This window comes from Melanotaenia boesemani, chromosome 22, assembly GCF_017639745.1.
Source record: "Melanotaenia boesemani isolate fMelBoe1 chromosome 22, fMelBoe1.pri, whole genome shotgun sequence".
NCBI lineage: Eukaryota > Metazoa > Chordata > Actinopteri > Atheriniformes > Melanotaeniidae > Melanotaenia > Melanotaenia boesemani.
In genome coordinates this window covers 27977999-27994629 of record NC_055703.1, presented here as the reverse complement: position 1 = coordinate 27994629, position 16631 = coordinate 27977999, and the positions used below count along the sequence as shown (strand labels likewise).

General features: G+C 46.5%; 1 protein-coding gene across 4 annotated transcripts in view; it reads left to right on the top strand.

The window, feature by feature from the left end:
- The first annotated feature begins 5292 nt into the window (after positions 1 to 5292).
- senp6a (SUMO specific peptidase 6a) overlaps positions 5293 to 16631 on the top strand; it is a 50570-nt gene continuing 39231 nt past the window's right edge. Inside the window, exon 1 of one of the 4 annotated variants that reach the window (XM_041976534.1) lies at positions 5293 to 5429. Coding sequence is in view for 3 of the 4 variants with exons in the window: in XM_041976531.1 (XP_041832465.1) it covers positions 5399 to 5429 (31 nt within the window). In the remaining variant the exon portion in view is untranslated. Of the gene's footprint in view, positions 5430 to 5969; positions 6010 to 16631 lie in introns of those variants that run through there. The other 3 variants (XM_041976531.1, XM_041976532.1, XM_041976533.1) reach the window with 3 other exon arrangements.

The following is a 16631-nucleotide window of genomic DNA, read 5'->3' as shown; positions in this document are numbered from 1 at the left end:
TGTATAATCTCCCTGTATAATTACAATATAATGTCCCTGTATAATTAGAGTATAATTACTGTATAATCTCCCTCTATAATTAGTGTATAATCTCCCTCTATAATTAGTGTATAATCTCCCTCTATAATTAGTGTATAATCTCCCTCTATAATTACTGTATAATCTCCCTCTATAATTAGTGTATAATCTCCCTCTATAATTACTGTATAATCTCCCTCTATAATTACTGTATAATCTCCCTCTATAATTAGTGTATAATCTCCCTCTATAATTAGTGTATAATCTCCCTCTATAATTAGTGTATAATCTCCCTCTATAATTAGTGTATAATCTCCCTCTATAATTACTGTATAATCTCCCTCTATAATTACTGTATAATCTCCCTGTATAATTAGAGTATAATTACTGTATAATCTCCCTGTATAATTACTGTATAATCTCCCTCTATAATTACTGTATAATCTCCCTGTATAATTAGAGTATAATTACTGTATAATCTCCCTCTATAATTACTGTATAATCTCCCTCTATAATTACTGTATAATCTCCCTGTATAATTAGTGTATAATCTCCCTGTATAATTACTTACACAAATATATATAAGGTAGCTCATCTGCTAGCAAACGGTTTCTTTAATTACATAAATGTTTGTTTGAGTTGTTTTTTTAAGGCAAACCATTTTTGAAGACCCAGAGTAGAGAAAAATCCCCTTAATCAAAGTTAAAGCTCCGTATTAAACAAACACAAAAACCTGAGCTTTAATAGCAAGCTAACCTAAAATCCTCCTGTTAGCTACATAGCTGATGAGCTATTATAAGCTATACTCCACCAGTTGCATCAAAATGTTATTTAGGGACCTTTTTTAACTTGAAGAAACTTATCTATATCTTGCCATTTACCCCCCTCTCTCTTTCTGACCTTGAAGTCCTTTTTGCACATTGTTTTGTTCCTCCAGCTCCTCTTTAGCCGCTGCTGCTACATGGTGGTAGCAGCTACACATGTTAGCTGTAGGTGGAAGAGCTGAAAAGCTGCTCTTGGGGGCCCTCTAGTGGTAACGGAGGCTCAGAGCAGGCCCTCTGTTCGCTTGTGCCTCTGCTTTTCATTACAAAATGATGTAAATGTAGTTATATTTGTTCCTAATCACAGCAGGTCAATGTGAGACGTTCATGGGAAAGAGTGATGATCTAAACTTTGGGCTGTTTATTGTAGCAGCTGATCTCAGCAGACACAGTCAGGCTGATATTAAAAGACTTGTCTGGCCTTACACATCCTCCCCTGAGGGATTTTCTTATCATACATGGATTTTTCAGAGCTGTTGCAATGACTAAACGCAGCTTTTGACCTTTGAGTTTTAAAATGATTTGTGCTATCACCATGGCAACCCAATTTGTATTTATCACCTATATGCTGTTAACTGATTTAACACAATCCCAGATGCACAGCTCTCACCCCCATTCTGAACCTGGGCCCAGAACTTGGTCCCCATCCTCATCTATTACTCAGAACACTGGAGCGCCTCGAGGCTGTGTGTTGAGTCCACTTCTTAACACATCTGTGTGGTAGGAGAACTGTCCACTCATCCATGATTACTGAATTATCTGATGTAAGAGCTGCTGCTGGGCAGAGATGAGTCAGGACACAGAATGAGATGCTGGGGCTGTCATCCTGGTACTCAGTGGGTAACCTGGTTTTAAACTCCACTAAAAGCAAAGAACTGTGGGAAGAATTGTGGTAAAAACAGCAGAAAAATCATCGGCTGCCAGCAGCAACCGCTGGAGCTCCCATCCAGGCCACCGTATCGTTGAACTGTTGTCTTCACGTAGACGATACAGATCAGTGAGAACCTGCAGGTTCAGCTTCTACCAGTTTCCTCGTGTCAGCCAGCTGCTGCTGCTGTTATTCGTCTTCAACTTTATTTTCTGACATTGAAATACTGACATCTAGTATTGGTTGTTGTCAGCTTTGGGTATACTTTATTACTTATAACTGTATTTTGTGTATTGTATACAAATGAGCACTCACCTTCTGCACAGGTGGAAGGTCAGCTTAGGTATCGAGAAAACACCTGCTGGTTGGACCAGGTCAAGCTGTGCATCGTAACAGTGCTGGAAATGATGGACTGTTTTAATGGCACCGTGTCCCCTGAATGGGACACAGGAGGAGGCCTAAGAATAACCAGATATTATTTCTATGTCTTCAGGCTGCACTAGAAACGCAACACAAAGCTTCTCCAGAAGAAGAGACAGACCCGAGTTTAGATGGCTCAGCGTTGGCAGCGCGACGCTGCTGGACTCTGGGGAGCAGAGTCATCTGCTGGGCCATCTGTTCAGCCTCTCTGAGCTGCTCTGGTGCTGGGGCTCATGCTGGGGACTGCTCCAGACTTTCAGGAGGTGATTGTGCAAAGAAGAAAGATGCAAAAGCTGCTCAACATAACGAAGAGCACCGACCCCAGCACAGTCAGACCCGTCTTCAGAGGCGTCTTCAGATCTGCTGCAATAACTGTGCTTGAATGATCTGTTATGTGGTTTCCCTTTGGGATGAATAAAGCTTGTTGAAAGAATAACTGAATTAAACTAAAGACAAGGAAAGAAAAGTGGACTTTGCTTGATACAACTTCCAGTAGATGGGAGTCAGGTCAGCATTGCTGACGTTGGGGGAAAAAGGGTCTGGGGAAACATTTCTAAATCTTTCTCTGCTTTGTGTTTAAAACATAAATCAGTGGTATAAAACACTGAGTTTGTGTGAGACCAGTCTGATTCCATCATCATTCTGCATGTTTGAGTCTTTTTAGTTTTACAGTTTCCATCATAAAATTGATGAAATTACAGGATTGAAATGGAAAAGATCTGAAGAAAGTGTCCTATGTACAGAACAGCTGCTGTAAAATATGTGAAGACACACACACAACCAGAGAAATGTGTGCACTTATATATTCATCAACCGCAATGACTATAGAAAGCCGTTTTATTCAAAATTAAATAAATAGAAAAATAACTAAATTATTGAATATATATATATATTCAATAATTTAGTTATTTTTCTATTTATTTAATTTTGAATAAAACGGCTTTCCATAAATGACAACCTTCCGCCACCAACATAAATTATGAATCAACGAATCGGTCTCTGATTACAATCACATAAGATAAGAAAGATTTCCCTTCTGTGTTTAAAATCTGATCTCACAAGGTGAGATTATCTCAACGAGCTGTATGAGAGGTTGTTGGTAACATGCTAACATTTAAAATGGTAAATCTTTAAAATCATTTTAGTCTTTTTAACTTTATTCTGCTTAACCCTTAAAATCTTTAGCAATATTATTTCAGTTTGATTTAAAACTTCAGGAAACCAAAGAAAGCTGGATTAATAATTAACAGCACAACTTATAAAACTTCAGCTTTTCTTGCAGACGGTGCTGCAGCTTTGTGATGAATCAAGTTACCCATATTTAAAACATCAAACTTCCGGTTTCCTTCAAAATAATGCATCAGGTTTCCGGGGTAACTGATTGAGGGTGTTGCTGTGGAAATAATAATCACTTCACATCCAGTCTAAAGCTATAAAAACATAACTTCTTTTAATAAAAAAAAAAAGTGTCCTGTGGACATCCATCTTTATAACAAACCAGTCTGGTTGAGAAGGCAAGGCAGTTTATTTGTACAGCTCATTTCATGTACAGGACAATTCAAAGTGCTTTACATAAAACAAAAACATTACAGATATTTAGAATAGTAAAAGGCATTAACACATAATCACAGTAAAATAATAATAAATTAAATGATTTCTGATGACCAGTCGCCATCATTTACTCCTTTACTGCTGCATCATCTATGGTAAGGAATTATGTTTAGTATTATTAGTAGTTATTAGATAGTATGTTTAGTATTATGTTATATTTAGTGTGGAAACCCACTGCCACCACTTGTAAATTAAATATACTGACAAAGTATCTCATAATTATGTGTTTTAAAATCTTAATTATTAGACTCAATGTTATTATTATAAGATAAAAAGTCATCATAGTTATAAATTAATAAGGCATTATGAGATATTACAATAATTATGACATAAATTTATGACTTCTTAATCTCACAACTTTTTATCCCACAATTATTACTTTTTATAGAACAAATTTTTTTTTATCTCATATATATGACCTTCTATCTAATAATTGACTTTTTCATATAACAGCAATGGCTTTTATCCCATAATTAATACTTTGAATCTGATCATTTTGAGAAACTTAATAATTCATTATTGGCAGAATGGGCTTCTATAACAGATAATAGAAATGAAATATATATATATATATATATATATATATATATATATATATATATATATATATATATATATATATATATATATATATAAGTTTTTAAGATTGATTTATATAAAAACAAACAGACCAAATACATTCTGAAGTTAAGTTTTTATTCATATTTAAAATATGATTCATAAAACACACAATGAAAGTGTTAATTTTCCGTTTTTTTGACAGATTATGTTAATTTTCTTTCTATAATTTATGCACTGAAATGGACTGGTAACCTGTACAGGTGCACCTACCTCCCACCTGCTACATGCTGGGACAGGCTCCAGCTTCCCCCGACCCTGAATGGACAAAGCGGTACAGATGATGAATAGATGATGGATGGATGGATGGATGGATGGATGGATGGATGGATGGATGGATGGATGAAGGGATGGGTGGATGGATTAAGGGATGGATGGATGGATGGATGGATGAAGGGATGGGTGGATGGATGGATGGATGAAGGGATGGATGGATAGATGGATGGATGGATGGATGGATGAAGGGATGGATGGATAGATGGATGGATGGATGGATGGATGGATGAAGGGATGGATGGATAGATGGATGGATGGATGGATGGATGGATGAAGGGATGGATGGATGGATGGATGGATGAAGGGATGGATGGATGGATGAAGGGATGGATGGATAGATGGATGGATGGATGGATGGATGGATGAAGGGATGGATGGATGGATGGATGGATGAAGGGATGGATGGATAGATGGATGGATGGATGGATGGATGGATGAAGGGATGGGTGGATGGATGGATGGATGAAGGGATGGATGGATAGATGGATGGATGGATGGATGGATGGATGAAGGGATGGATGGATGGATGGATGGATGAAGGGATGGATGGATGGATGAAGGGATGGATGGATGGATGGATGAAGGGATGGATGGATGGATAGATATTTAGCTATAGGAAGATCTTTGTTTTGAAATCCGAACAGAGAACTTCCGGTGGTTTTCGCGGTGTCCTCGCGACGGCTGAAGAGGCAGCTTGTAACGCCGACGCGCTGTCCCGAGCAGTTTACGAGCGGTACGGTGATAAGGAGCGGATCATGGCATAAACATGGCCCACAACAGAAGCGTTTTCCTTGAAGGTAAGCTGTGACGCTCCGCTCCGCACCTTTAGCCGGCCAGCAGCCATTTTCCGGGCACAGCCTCCGGATTCCGGCTTGCTGGTGCGGATTCTGGGTCTGGATCCCCTGGTGTCAAACGTAAAAGATCATAATAAGTGTGGATCCAGACCCAGCTGGCTAACGTTAAGCTAGCCTTTTACAACTGCCTGCTACAGCCCACTCATCCTCTCACACAGGCCGGGAGGAGGCGAGCGCTTCGACGCCGGCCTCCTCCCCCCAAGTCCACCCAAGACAAGACACGGGCTGAGAGTCCGGTCCAGTGGGGGAGTTTTAAACCCGAATCTGGGCTTGCAACCTAGAGCTAGCCCTGTTAGCGCCGACGTTAGCTGAGCTTGCAGTGTGAGAGCTGATGTTGCAGAGGCAGGCCTTCCTGTGTTTGCAAGGTTGCTAGCTAACACACACACACACACACACACCACACCACACAAACAACAGCATTAAACTCTGGAAAGGTGGATTGTTTGAGGTGACACGGCTGCTGTGTTTCTCCAGCTGGGATGCTAACATCCCCCTTTTATGCTCAAGCAGCTAGCAGCAGCAGGTAAGATGTGACTGGTGACACTTTTTCCATTTCACCGGTAAAATTTCAACATTTAAGGGCTGCGGGCCTAGGAAATTTAATATGCATCATTATAAACAGCACCAAAACAACTCACCTGCCTTCTGTCGAGTAAAAGTGGAGCTCACTATGTTGAATAAGTAATTGCATTACTGCCTTGCTCAGCAGCACTGTCACAGATGGAACAGTACTCTCATTTATACATCAGCTTTGACAGATCTGAAAATGAGCCAAGAACAGGAGAGTTTACCTGATTAGCTTTTATAAAATTACACGTAACCAACTGTAATAAGTAGAAATATCACAGCGCAGGTTGAGAGCATGTGTGGAGCAGTAAGAGGTGCTTCTCATCCTTAAACTGGTCAAGCTGTTCTACAGAAGTGCTACACAAGTCAAGTTCTTCCTCATGCTCCCACTAAAACACAAGAAGCCTTTTCAAAAGGCGTGAATGACAGAAAGATCTGAAATGTAGCAGTAAATGATCACGATCTGCAAATAGCTTTGATTTTTAAAGCTTGAATGTAAATGTAGGACTAGAAAAGACACCAAGCAGAAATCAGCATCACACCGAAATGAAGTTTCCATGGAAACCAGGTTAGATAAAAATCAGGAGTTTCTTAGCTGGCCTGATGCTGGGCCGTGGTCCTGCAGTTAGGAAACGGATATTTTCAGCTGCTTTAACCTGCCGTGCTGAAAACAGCATGTTCGGCTTTATGATGTGAGAAAACGAACTCTTTAAAGACTCGTACAGCTCACGTGACCGATGACTGATTACACCCAGCATGGCTTCTCCAGCACCCTGGCCAGCGTGTCTGGATGCTGGCGTCATGATGTCTGTGTCAGATGTTCCAGGGCCTGAAATTCATTGTTCAGAATGGGGGGGCAGTTTCTGCATGACATAGGGGGGCTTTCTACCCTTGTGGTCTCAGATTAATGCAGCTTCTGTTTATCGTCTCTTTCTTCTTTCCTAGTCGTCCTCAGAGATCTCTCTGCTCTCGTCTTGACCGGCTTGGTATAAAAATCTAGGGATGTACCGATACCACATTTTTACAAACCGAGTACAAGTACTTGATTTTGATACTTGCTGATTTATCGAGTACTGGTATGAGTACTAATAAATCCTGTTACAGTTCAGTGGTATGGAGTGAACCAGATGTGACGACTGAGTGGTAAAAGGTGTGATATGTAGTCCTGCAGCATCCTCTAAGGCTGGAAAGCGAATCTTCAGAAACACGGAGGATAAAGTGTTTTTGGTGGATTCGGTTCACCGCCGGGACGAAGCACCTAAATGCCCAACATAAGGTTCAGTAGAGAAGAAAATTTTAAATAAAAAGAAAGTTAAATAAAAGAAGAAGAATACTAATGGAGGTGTAACGATTCATTTTAACAACGATTCGATTCACATCCTGATTCATGGTTGCGACACGATTCATGGACGATATTAGTTTATTTAGAACGAAACGATACGAAATTATTCAGGTCATCTTTAGCCAGAACTTCATCCAGTGGGACTGAAGTAGATCCTGGGTTCTGGGAAGTTTCCCACATTCCTGTTATTTCTTGTAAGGGAATCAAGTATAAATTAAATATGGGGACAAACAAGAACTGATGCGTTCACATTTTATTAAGTTCAACAAACACTCAGGTTAATCAACAGGGGCGTAACCTTTTCTGGTGTTTTCAATAATCAACAGATTTTTAATAAAAGTACAGTAACAATATTTGAACCGTAGGTTTACTTCTGCTCTTTTATATCAACATAAAATACAACTATAAAACTCTATAGTTCATATATAAAACTATAAAAAAAGTGCCGCCAGCATCTGTTCAGGTTGAATTAAAGGTAGGTGTACCTGCTACTTCCACTGCTGTTATTCACCATAAAACATTACAAATAGAACATTAATATAAAAACTTATCTGAGGTTGCTTCAGGTTGAACGAGCTGCTGCTGTCGTTTTAATAAACTAACAGCAGGGCGCTCATATCTAACTAAAGATCAAGTCAAATACTCTTCAGTATATATCATTTTTCAGCATTTCTTCATTTTTACATCCTGGTCAACCTGAGTTCACTCTGCCACCAGCGGCACTAAAACCTCGCTCTGCTGGCACAGCGAGGTACCCGGTACCCGGGAATGCTGGGTACTGCTTAGCCAGGTTAGCTCGGTACTTCCTCCCCTCTGTTCCAGCTGTTCTCTTCGGGTGAAGGAACCACCAAACAGCGCATCCAACGCTTTCTTCTGACAAGGAGGGGACTCATTTGGAGCTACAATATAAAACATATATATGGTATTTTATATATTTAAAATTATATATATATATAAAGAAATGTATTTCAGAATACTGTCATGTTTCTCATTTCTTATTAGAGTTTTTCTCTGTCACTTTGGTGCTTTTCTCACAGCAGAATTACTAATCTAACTATTCGTTCAAAGTCCACAACGATTAGTGATGTGGTCACATCGGAGGAGAATATTTCTTTGTATTGATCAAACTTCTGTTGTACGTGTAGCTTCTGCTTTCATAGCATTTCATGGCATTATCGTTTGCTTTGGTCATATCAGTCCAAACTATACTTCCAACTGCTGCTGTAGCTGGAACGCTGCTGCTGTAGCAGGAACGCTATAGAGGGAACGCTGCTGCTGTAGCAGGAACACTGTAGCAGGAACGCTGCTGCTGTAGCAGGAACACTGTAGCAGGAACGCTGCTGCTGTAGCAGGAACGCTATAGAGGGAACGCTGCTGCTGTAGCAGGAACACTGTAGCAGGAACGCTGCTGCTGTAGCAGGAACGCTATAGAGGGAACGCTGCTGCTGTAGCAGGAACACTGTAGCAGGAACGCTGCTGCTGTAGCAGGAACACTGTAGCAGGAACGCTGCTGCTGTAGCAGGAACGCTATAGAGGGAACGCTGCTGCTGTAGCAGGAACGCTATAGAGGGAACGCTGCTGCTGTAGCATGAATGCTATAGAGGGAACGCTGCTGCTGTAGCAGGAACGCTATAGAGGGAACGCTGCTGCTGTAGCAGGAACGCTGCTGCTGTAGCAGGAACGCTATAGAGGGAACGCTGCTGCTGTAGCATGAACACTGTAGCAGGAACGCTGCTGCTGTAGCAGGAACACTGTAGCTGGAACGCTGCTGCTGTAGCAGGAACACTGTAGCTGGAACGCTGCTGCTGTAGCAGGAACACTGTAGCAGGAACGCTGCTGCTGTAGCAGGAACGCTATAGAGGGAACGCTGCTGCTGTAGGAGGAACACTGTAGCAGGAACGCTGCTGCTGTAGCAGGAACGCTATAGAGGGAACGCTGCTGCTGTAGCAGGAACACTGTAGCAGGAACGCTGCTGCTGTAGCAGGAACGCTATAGAGGGAACGCTGCTGCTGTAGCAGGAACACTGTAGCAGGAACGCTGCTGCTGTAGCAGGAACGCTATAGAGGGAACGCTGCTGCTGTAGCAGGAACACTGTAGCAGGAACGCTGCTGCTGTAGCAGGAACACTGTAGCAGGAACGCTGCTGCTGTAGCAGGAACGCTATAGAGGGAACGCTGCTGCTGTAGCAGGAACACTGTAGCAGGAACGCTGCTGCTGTAGCAGGAACGCTATAGAGGGAACGCTGCTGCTGTAGCAGGAACGCTATAGAGGGAACGCTGCTGCTGTAGCATGAATGCTATAGAGGGAACGCTGCTGCTGTAGCAGGAACGCTATAGAGGGAACGCTGCTGCTGTAGCAGGAACGCTGCTGCTGTAGCAGGAACGCTATAGAGGGAACGCTGCTGCTGTAGCATGAACACTGTAGCAGGAACGCTGCTGCTGTAGCAGGAACACTGTAGCTGGAACGCTGCTGCTGTAGCAGGAACACTGTAGCTGGAACGCTGCTGCTGTAGCAGGAACACTGTAGCAGGAACGCTGCTGCTGTAGCAGGAACACTGTAGCTGGAACGCTGCTGCTGTAGCAGGAACACTGTAGCAGGAACGCTGCTGCTGTAGCAGGAACGCTATAGAGGGAACGCTGCTGCTGTAGGAGGAACACTGTAGCAGGAACGCTGCTGCTGTAGCAGGAACACTGTAGCAGGAACGCTGCTGCTGTAGCAGGAACGCTATAGAGGGAACGCTGCTGCTGTAGCAGGAACGCTATAGAGGGAACGCTGCTGCTGTAGCAGGAACACTGTAGCAGGAACGCTGCTGCTGTAGCAGGAACACTGTAGCAGGAACGCTGCTGCTGTAGCAGGAACGCTATAGAGGGAACGCTGCTGCTGTAGCAGGAACGCTATAGAGGGAACGCTGCTGCTGTAGCAGGAACACTGTAGCTGGAATGCTGCTGCTGTAGCAGGAACACTGTAGCAGGAACGCTGCTGCTGTAGCAGGAACGCTATAGAGGGAACGCTGCTGCTGTAGCTGGAACGCTGCTGCTGTAGCAGGAACGCTATAGAGGGAACGCTGCTGCTGTAGCAGAAACGCTATAGAGGGAACGCTGCTGCTGTAGCAGGAACGCTGCTGCTGTAGCAGGAACGCTATAGAGGGAACGCTGCTGCTGTAGCATGAACACTGTAGCAGGAACGCTGCTGCTGTAGCAGGAACACTGTAGCTGGAACGCTGCTGCTGTAGCAGGAACACTGTAGCTGGAACGCTGCTGCTGTAGCAGGAACGCTGTAGCAGGAACGCTGCTGCTGTAGCAGGAACGCTATAGAGGGAACGCTGCTGCTGTAGCAGGAACACTGTAGCAGGAACGCTGCTGCTGTAGCAGGAACACTGTAGCAGGAACGCTGCTGCTGTAGCAGGAACGCTATAGAGGGAACGCTGCTGCTGTAGCAGGAACACTGTAGCAGGAACGCTGCTGCTGTAGCAGAAACGCTATAGAGGGAACGCTGCTGCTGTAGCAGGAACGCTATAGAGGGAACGCTGCTGCTGTAGCATGAACACTGTAGCAGGAACGCTGCTGCTGTAGCAGGAACACTGTAGCTGGAACGCTGCTGCTGTAGCAGGAACACTGTAGCTGGAACGCTGCTGCTGTAGCAGGAACGCTATAGAGGGAACGCTGCTGCTGTATCAGGATCACTGTAGCAGGAACGCTGCTGCTGTAGGAGGAACGCTGTAGCTGGAACGCTGCTGCTGTAGCAGGAACGCTGTAGCTGGAACGCTGCTGCTGTAGTAGGAACGTTGTAGCTGGAACGCTGCTGCTGTAGCAGGAACACTGTAGCTGGAACGCTGCTGCTGTAGCAGGAACACTGTAGCTGGAACGCTGCTGCTGTAGCAGGAACGCTATAGAGGGAACGCTGCTGCTGTAGCAGGAACACTGTAGCTGGAACGCTGCTGCTGTAGCAGGAACGCTTTAGAGGGATCGCTGCTGCTGTAGCAGGAACACTGTAGCAGGAACGCTGCTGCTGTAGCAGGAACGCTATAGAGGGAACGCTGCTGCTGTAGCAGGAACGCTATAGAGGGAACGCTGCTGCTGTAGCATGAACACTGTAGCAGGAACGCTGCTGCTGTAGCAGGAACACTGTAGCAGGAACGCTGCTGCTGTAGGAGGAACGCTGTAGCAGGAACGCTGCTGCTGTAGGAGGAACGCTGTAGCTGGAACGCTGCTGCTGTAGCAGGAACGCTGTAGCTGGAACGCTGCTGCTGTAGCAGGAACGTTGTAGCTGGAACGCTGCTGCTGTAGCAGGAACGCTGTAGCTGGAACGCTGCTGCTGTAGCAGGAACGCTGTAGCTGGAACGCTGCTGCTGTAGCAGGAACACTGTAGCTGGAACGCTGCTGCTGTAGCAGGAACACTGTAGCAGGAACGCTGCTGCTGTAGCAGGAACGCTATAGAGGGAACGCTGCTGCTGTAGCAGGAACACTGTAGCTGGAACGCTGCTGCTGTAGCAGGAACACTGTAGCAGGAACGCTGCTGCTGTAGCAGGAACGCTATAGAGGGAACGCTGCTGCTGTAGCAGGAACACTGTAGCAGCAACGCTGCTGCTGTAGCAGGAACGCTATAGAGGGAACGCTGCTGCTGTAGCAGGAACACTGTAGCAGGAACGCTGTAGCAGGAACGCTGCTGCTGTAGCAGGAACACTGTAGCAGGAACACTGTAGCAGGCACGCTGCTGCTGTAGCAGGAATACTGTAGCTGGAACGCTGCTGCTGTAGAAGGAACACTGTAGCAGGAACGCTGCTGCTGTAGCAGGAACGCTGTAGCTGGAACGCTGCTGCTGTAGCAGGAACACTGTAGCTGGAACGCTGCTGCTGTAGCAGGAACACTGTAGCAGGAACGCTGCTGCTGTAGCAGGAACGCTATAGAGGGAACGCTGCTGCTGTAGCAGGAACACTGTAGCTGGAACGCTGCTGCTGTAGCAGGAACACTGTAGCAGGAACGCTGCTGCTGTAGCAGGAACGCTATAGAGGGAACGCTGCTGCTGTAGCAGGAACACTGTAGCAGCAACGCTGCTGCTGTAGCAGGAACGCTATAGAGGGAACGCTGCTGCTGTAGCAGGAACACTGTAGCTGGAACGCTGCTGCTGTAGCAGGAACACTGTAGCAGGAACCCTGCTGCTGTAGCAGGATCGCTGCTGCTGTAGCAGGAACGCTATAGAGGGAACGCTGCTGCTGTAGCATGAACACTGTAGCAGGAACGCTGCTGCTGTAGCAGGAACACTGTAGCTGGAATGCTGCTGCTGTAGCAGGAACGCTGTAGCTGGAACGCTGCTGCTGTAGCAGGAACGCTATAGAGGGAACGCTGCTGCTGTAGCTGGAACGCTGCTGCTGTAGCAGGAACGCTATAGAGGGAACGCTGCTGCTGTAGCAGGAACGCTATAGAGGGAACGCTGCTGCTGTAGCAGGAACACTGTAGCTGGAATGCTGCTGCTGTAGCAGGAACACTGTAGCAGGAACGCTGCTGCTGTAGCAGGAACGCTATAGAATAGAATAGAATAGAATAGAAGTACTTTATTCATCCCAAGCTGGGAAATTTAGGTGTTGCAGCGGTACAGTCATTTAGCAGTTGTGCTTCTTAAGGTAGCAAAAAAAAAAATGAAAAACAGTATAAAAATTTCAATATTTACAAGACTTATACAATTAGGTATTTAGCTATACACAGTAAGAGTGAGAATAGCCAGCGAATAATATAGTCCAGTGCAATGATTAGTAGTGAAGATGAGGAGTTTAACTGTGCACGGTTGATCCAGTCAGTGCAAAGATTCACCAGTTACAACAGTCACTCATATTGTTATCTCTGAGACCATGATGATGAGTTAAACAGTCTTATTGCGTGTGGCAGGAAAGATTTCCTGAAGCGGTCCTTGAGACAGCGAAGCTGTCTGAGCCTTTTGGAAAAGGAGCTCCGCTGTCTGTCCAGCACAGGGTGGAGAGGGTGGTCCGGGTTATCCAAGATAGATAACAGTTTGTTCAGTGTCCTCCTCTCCATCACTGCTTCTAAAGTGTCCTGTCTGCAGCCAATGACAGAGCCAGCCTTCCTGATCAGTTTGTTCAGTCTGTTGGTGTCACTGGCTGCAATGCTGCCCCCCCAGCAGACCACAGATGAGAACAGGGCACCGGCCACAACAGACTGGTAAAAGATTTCCAGCATCTTGCTGCACACGTTGAACGACCGCAGCTTCCTCAGGAAGTAGAGTCTGCTGCAGGCCTTCTTGTACACAGCTGTGCTGTTGGTCTTCCAGCTCAGTCTGTTATCAATAGTCACTCCCAGGTATTTATATTCCTCAACCGTGTCCACATCACTACCCAGGATGCAGAGGGGCTGTGGAGCTGATCCCTTCTTCCTGAAGTCTAACACCATCTCTTTGGTCTTGTCCACATTAAGCAGCAGGTGATTCTTACCCGCCCACTCCACAAATCCGTCCACCAGCCCCCTGTACTCCTCCTCCCGTCCACCACTTATACACCCAACAACTGCAGAGTCGTCAGAATATTTCTGAAGGTGACATGACTCTGAGTTGTACTGAAAGTCTGTGGTGTATAAGGTGAACAGGAATGGAGAGAGCACAGTGCCCTGCGGGGCTCCTACATCACTCATCACCACATCAGACAGGACACCGCCCAGCCGGACAAACTGCGGCCTGTCCGTCAGGTAATCAGCGATCCAGGAGACAGAGGACCCGCCGACACCCATCAGCCGCAGCTTCCCACTCAGTAAAGAAGGCTGGATGGTGTTGAAGGCACTGGAGAAGTCAAAGAATGTGACTCTCACAATGCCTCCACTACCATCCAGGTGCGAGTGAGCTCGCTGCAGCAGATAGATGACAGCATCATCCACCCCCACACGTGGCCGGTAGGCAAACTGCAGAGGGTCGAGAGAAGGTTTCACCAGCGGCCTCAGGTGGGCCAACACCAGCCTCTCCAGCACCTTCATCACATGTGATGTAAGGGCAACTGGACGGTAATCACTGAGGCCAGATGGAGATGACTTCTTAGGAACAGGAACCAGGCAGGAGGTCTTCCAAAGTTGTGGCACCTTCTCCAGGCTGAGGCTCAGATTGAAGAGGTGCTGGAGAACTACAGACAGCTGGCTGGCACAGGTCCTCAGTATCCTGGGGCTGATACCGTCCGGGCCAGCAGCCTTGTGTCTGTTCACTCTCTCCAGCTGTCTCCTCACCTGCCAGGCTGTTACAGTCAAGCCAGGGGAAGGGGTTGGGGCAGGGGGAGGTGTTATGGGTTGAAGTCCAGTCTGATCCAGTGGGCTCACTGTGGGGGGGGGAGGGGAGAGCAGTGGAGCAGTTGGAAGAGGGGGGAGGTGTGGGATGGCTGGGGTAGGGGCAGAGGAGACAGGGGGAGTCTGAGAGCTAAACCTGTTGAAAAAGGTGTTAAGCTCGTTAGCTCTCTCCCTATTACCATCAGTCAGTCTGCCTCTCCCCCCACATCCTGTGATCTCCTTCATTCCAGACCACACCTCCCTCATGTTGTTCTTCTGGAGTTTGGCCTCCAGCTTCCTCTTGTAAGAGTCCTTACACTCCCTCAACTTGTCCCTCAGTTGGTGCTGCACCCTCCTCAGCTCCTCCCTGTCTCCAGACCTGAAGGCTCTCTTCTTCTTGTTGAGTAGGGTCTTCAGGTCGCTAGTGATCCACGGCTTGTTGTTTGGGAAGCATCTAACAGTCCTGGAGGGCATGACAGTGTCCTCACAGAATTTGATGTATTCCGTGATGCTGTCCGTCATATTGTTGATGTCCTCCCCATGAGGCAGGCGGAGTGCATCCCAGTCTGTGCAGTCAAAGCAGTCCTGCAGGGCCTCCTCAGCCTCCTGTGTCCACCTCCTCACTCTCCTTGTGGGCACAGGCTGCCGCCGGACAATAGGCACATACTTTGGTGAAAGCAGAACCAGGTTGTGATCTGATCTGCCAAGGGGGGGAAGGGCGGTTGCACTGTATGCTCCCTGTGCGTTTGCATACAGTAGGTCCAGAGTTTTATTGTCCCGAGTGGAGCAGTCCACATACTGAGTGAAGTCAGTCAGTGTTCTGTCCATGCTAGCATGATTAAAGTCCCCTGTGATTACCATGAAGGCATTTGGTTGCTGCGTCTGCAACCGGGAGACGACGGAGCTGATGACGTCAGCGGCGGCCTCCGCATCAGCTGATGGGGGAATGTAAACAGTTAACACAATGGCTGATGTAAACTCTCTTGGCAAGTAATACGGCCGTAGCCCAACAGCCAGCAGTTCCACGTTTGGGTTGCAGAGACGTTCCTTGACACGGACGTGTCCGGGATTGCACCAACGTTCATTCACATAAAGCACAATCCCGCCTCCCTTCTTCTTACCGCTGTCTGTCACGTCTCTGTCCGCCCGCACGGTCACAAAGCCGGGTATAGCAACGCTGTGGTCCGGAATATGTGAGTGCACCCACGGTACTCCCTCTGTGTTTTAATCAGCGCCGCCAGCTCGTCCATCTTGTTCGCCAGAGAGCGCACATTCCCCATTATGATGGCAGGAACAGCAGGCTTGTATCTCCACTTCCTTGCCTTCACCCTCACTCCGGCTCTGCATCCCCGGCGTCTCCTCCGTAGCTCCTTCGGGATATCGTGCCTGACCCCCGGCGACAGTACAGGTTTACTCAGCGCTAACAGCTGGTCGCGAGAGTAAACAATGGGCCTGCCACTGTGAGCGTTGCTCCGGGTTACGAGGAGTAACGAGAGCAGCAATAAAAGTGAAAAGAAGAACTTGGAGCATACAAAAACCATTGCTGTTCCGTTGCAATAAATAATAAACACAGCGAAAAACCAAAGGAAAGATAAAATAAATACTAAATAAATACTAAATAACAGTAAAAGCACCCGCAGAACTGGAGCTGCTGCAACAGGCGTCCGACCAGGACGGAGGCGCCAACATGAATGGAGGGAACGCTGCTGCTGTAGCAGGAACGCTATAGAGGGAACGCTGCTGCTGTAGCAGGAACACTGTAGCAGGAACGCTGCTGCTGTAGCATGAATGCTATAGAGGGAACGCTGCTGCTGTAGCAGGAACGCTATAGAGGGAACGCTGCTGCTGTAGCAGGAACGCTGCTGCTGTAGCAGGAACGCTATAGAGGGAACGCTGCTGCTGTAGCATGAACACTGTAGCAGGAACGCTGCTGCTGTAGCAGGAACACTGTAGCTGGAACGCTGCTGCTGTAGCAGGAACACTG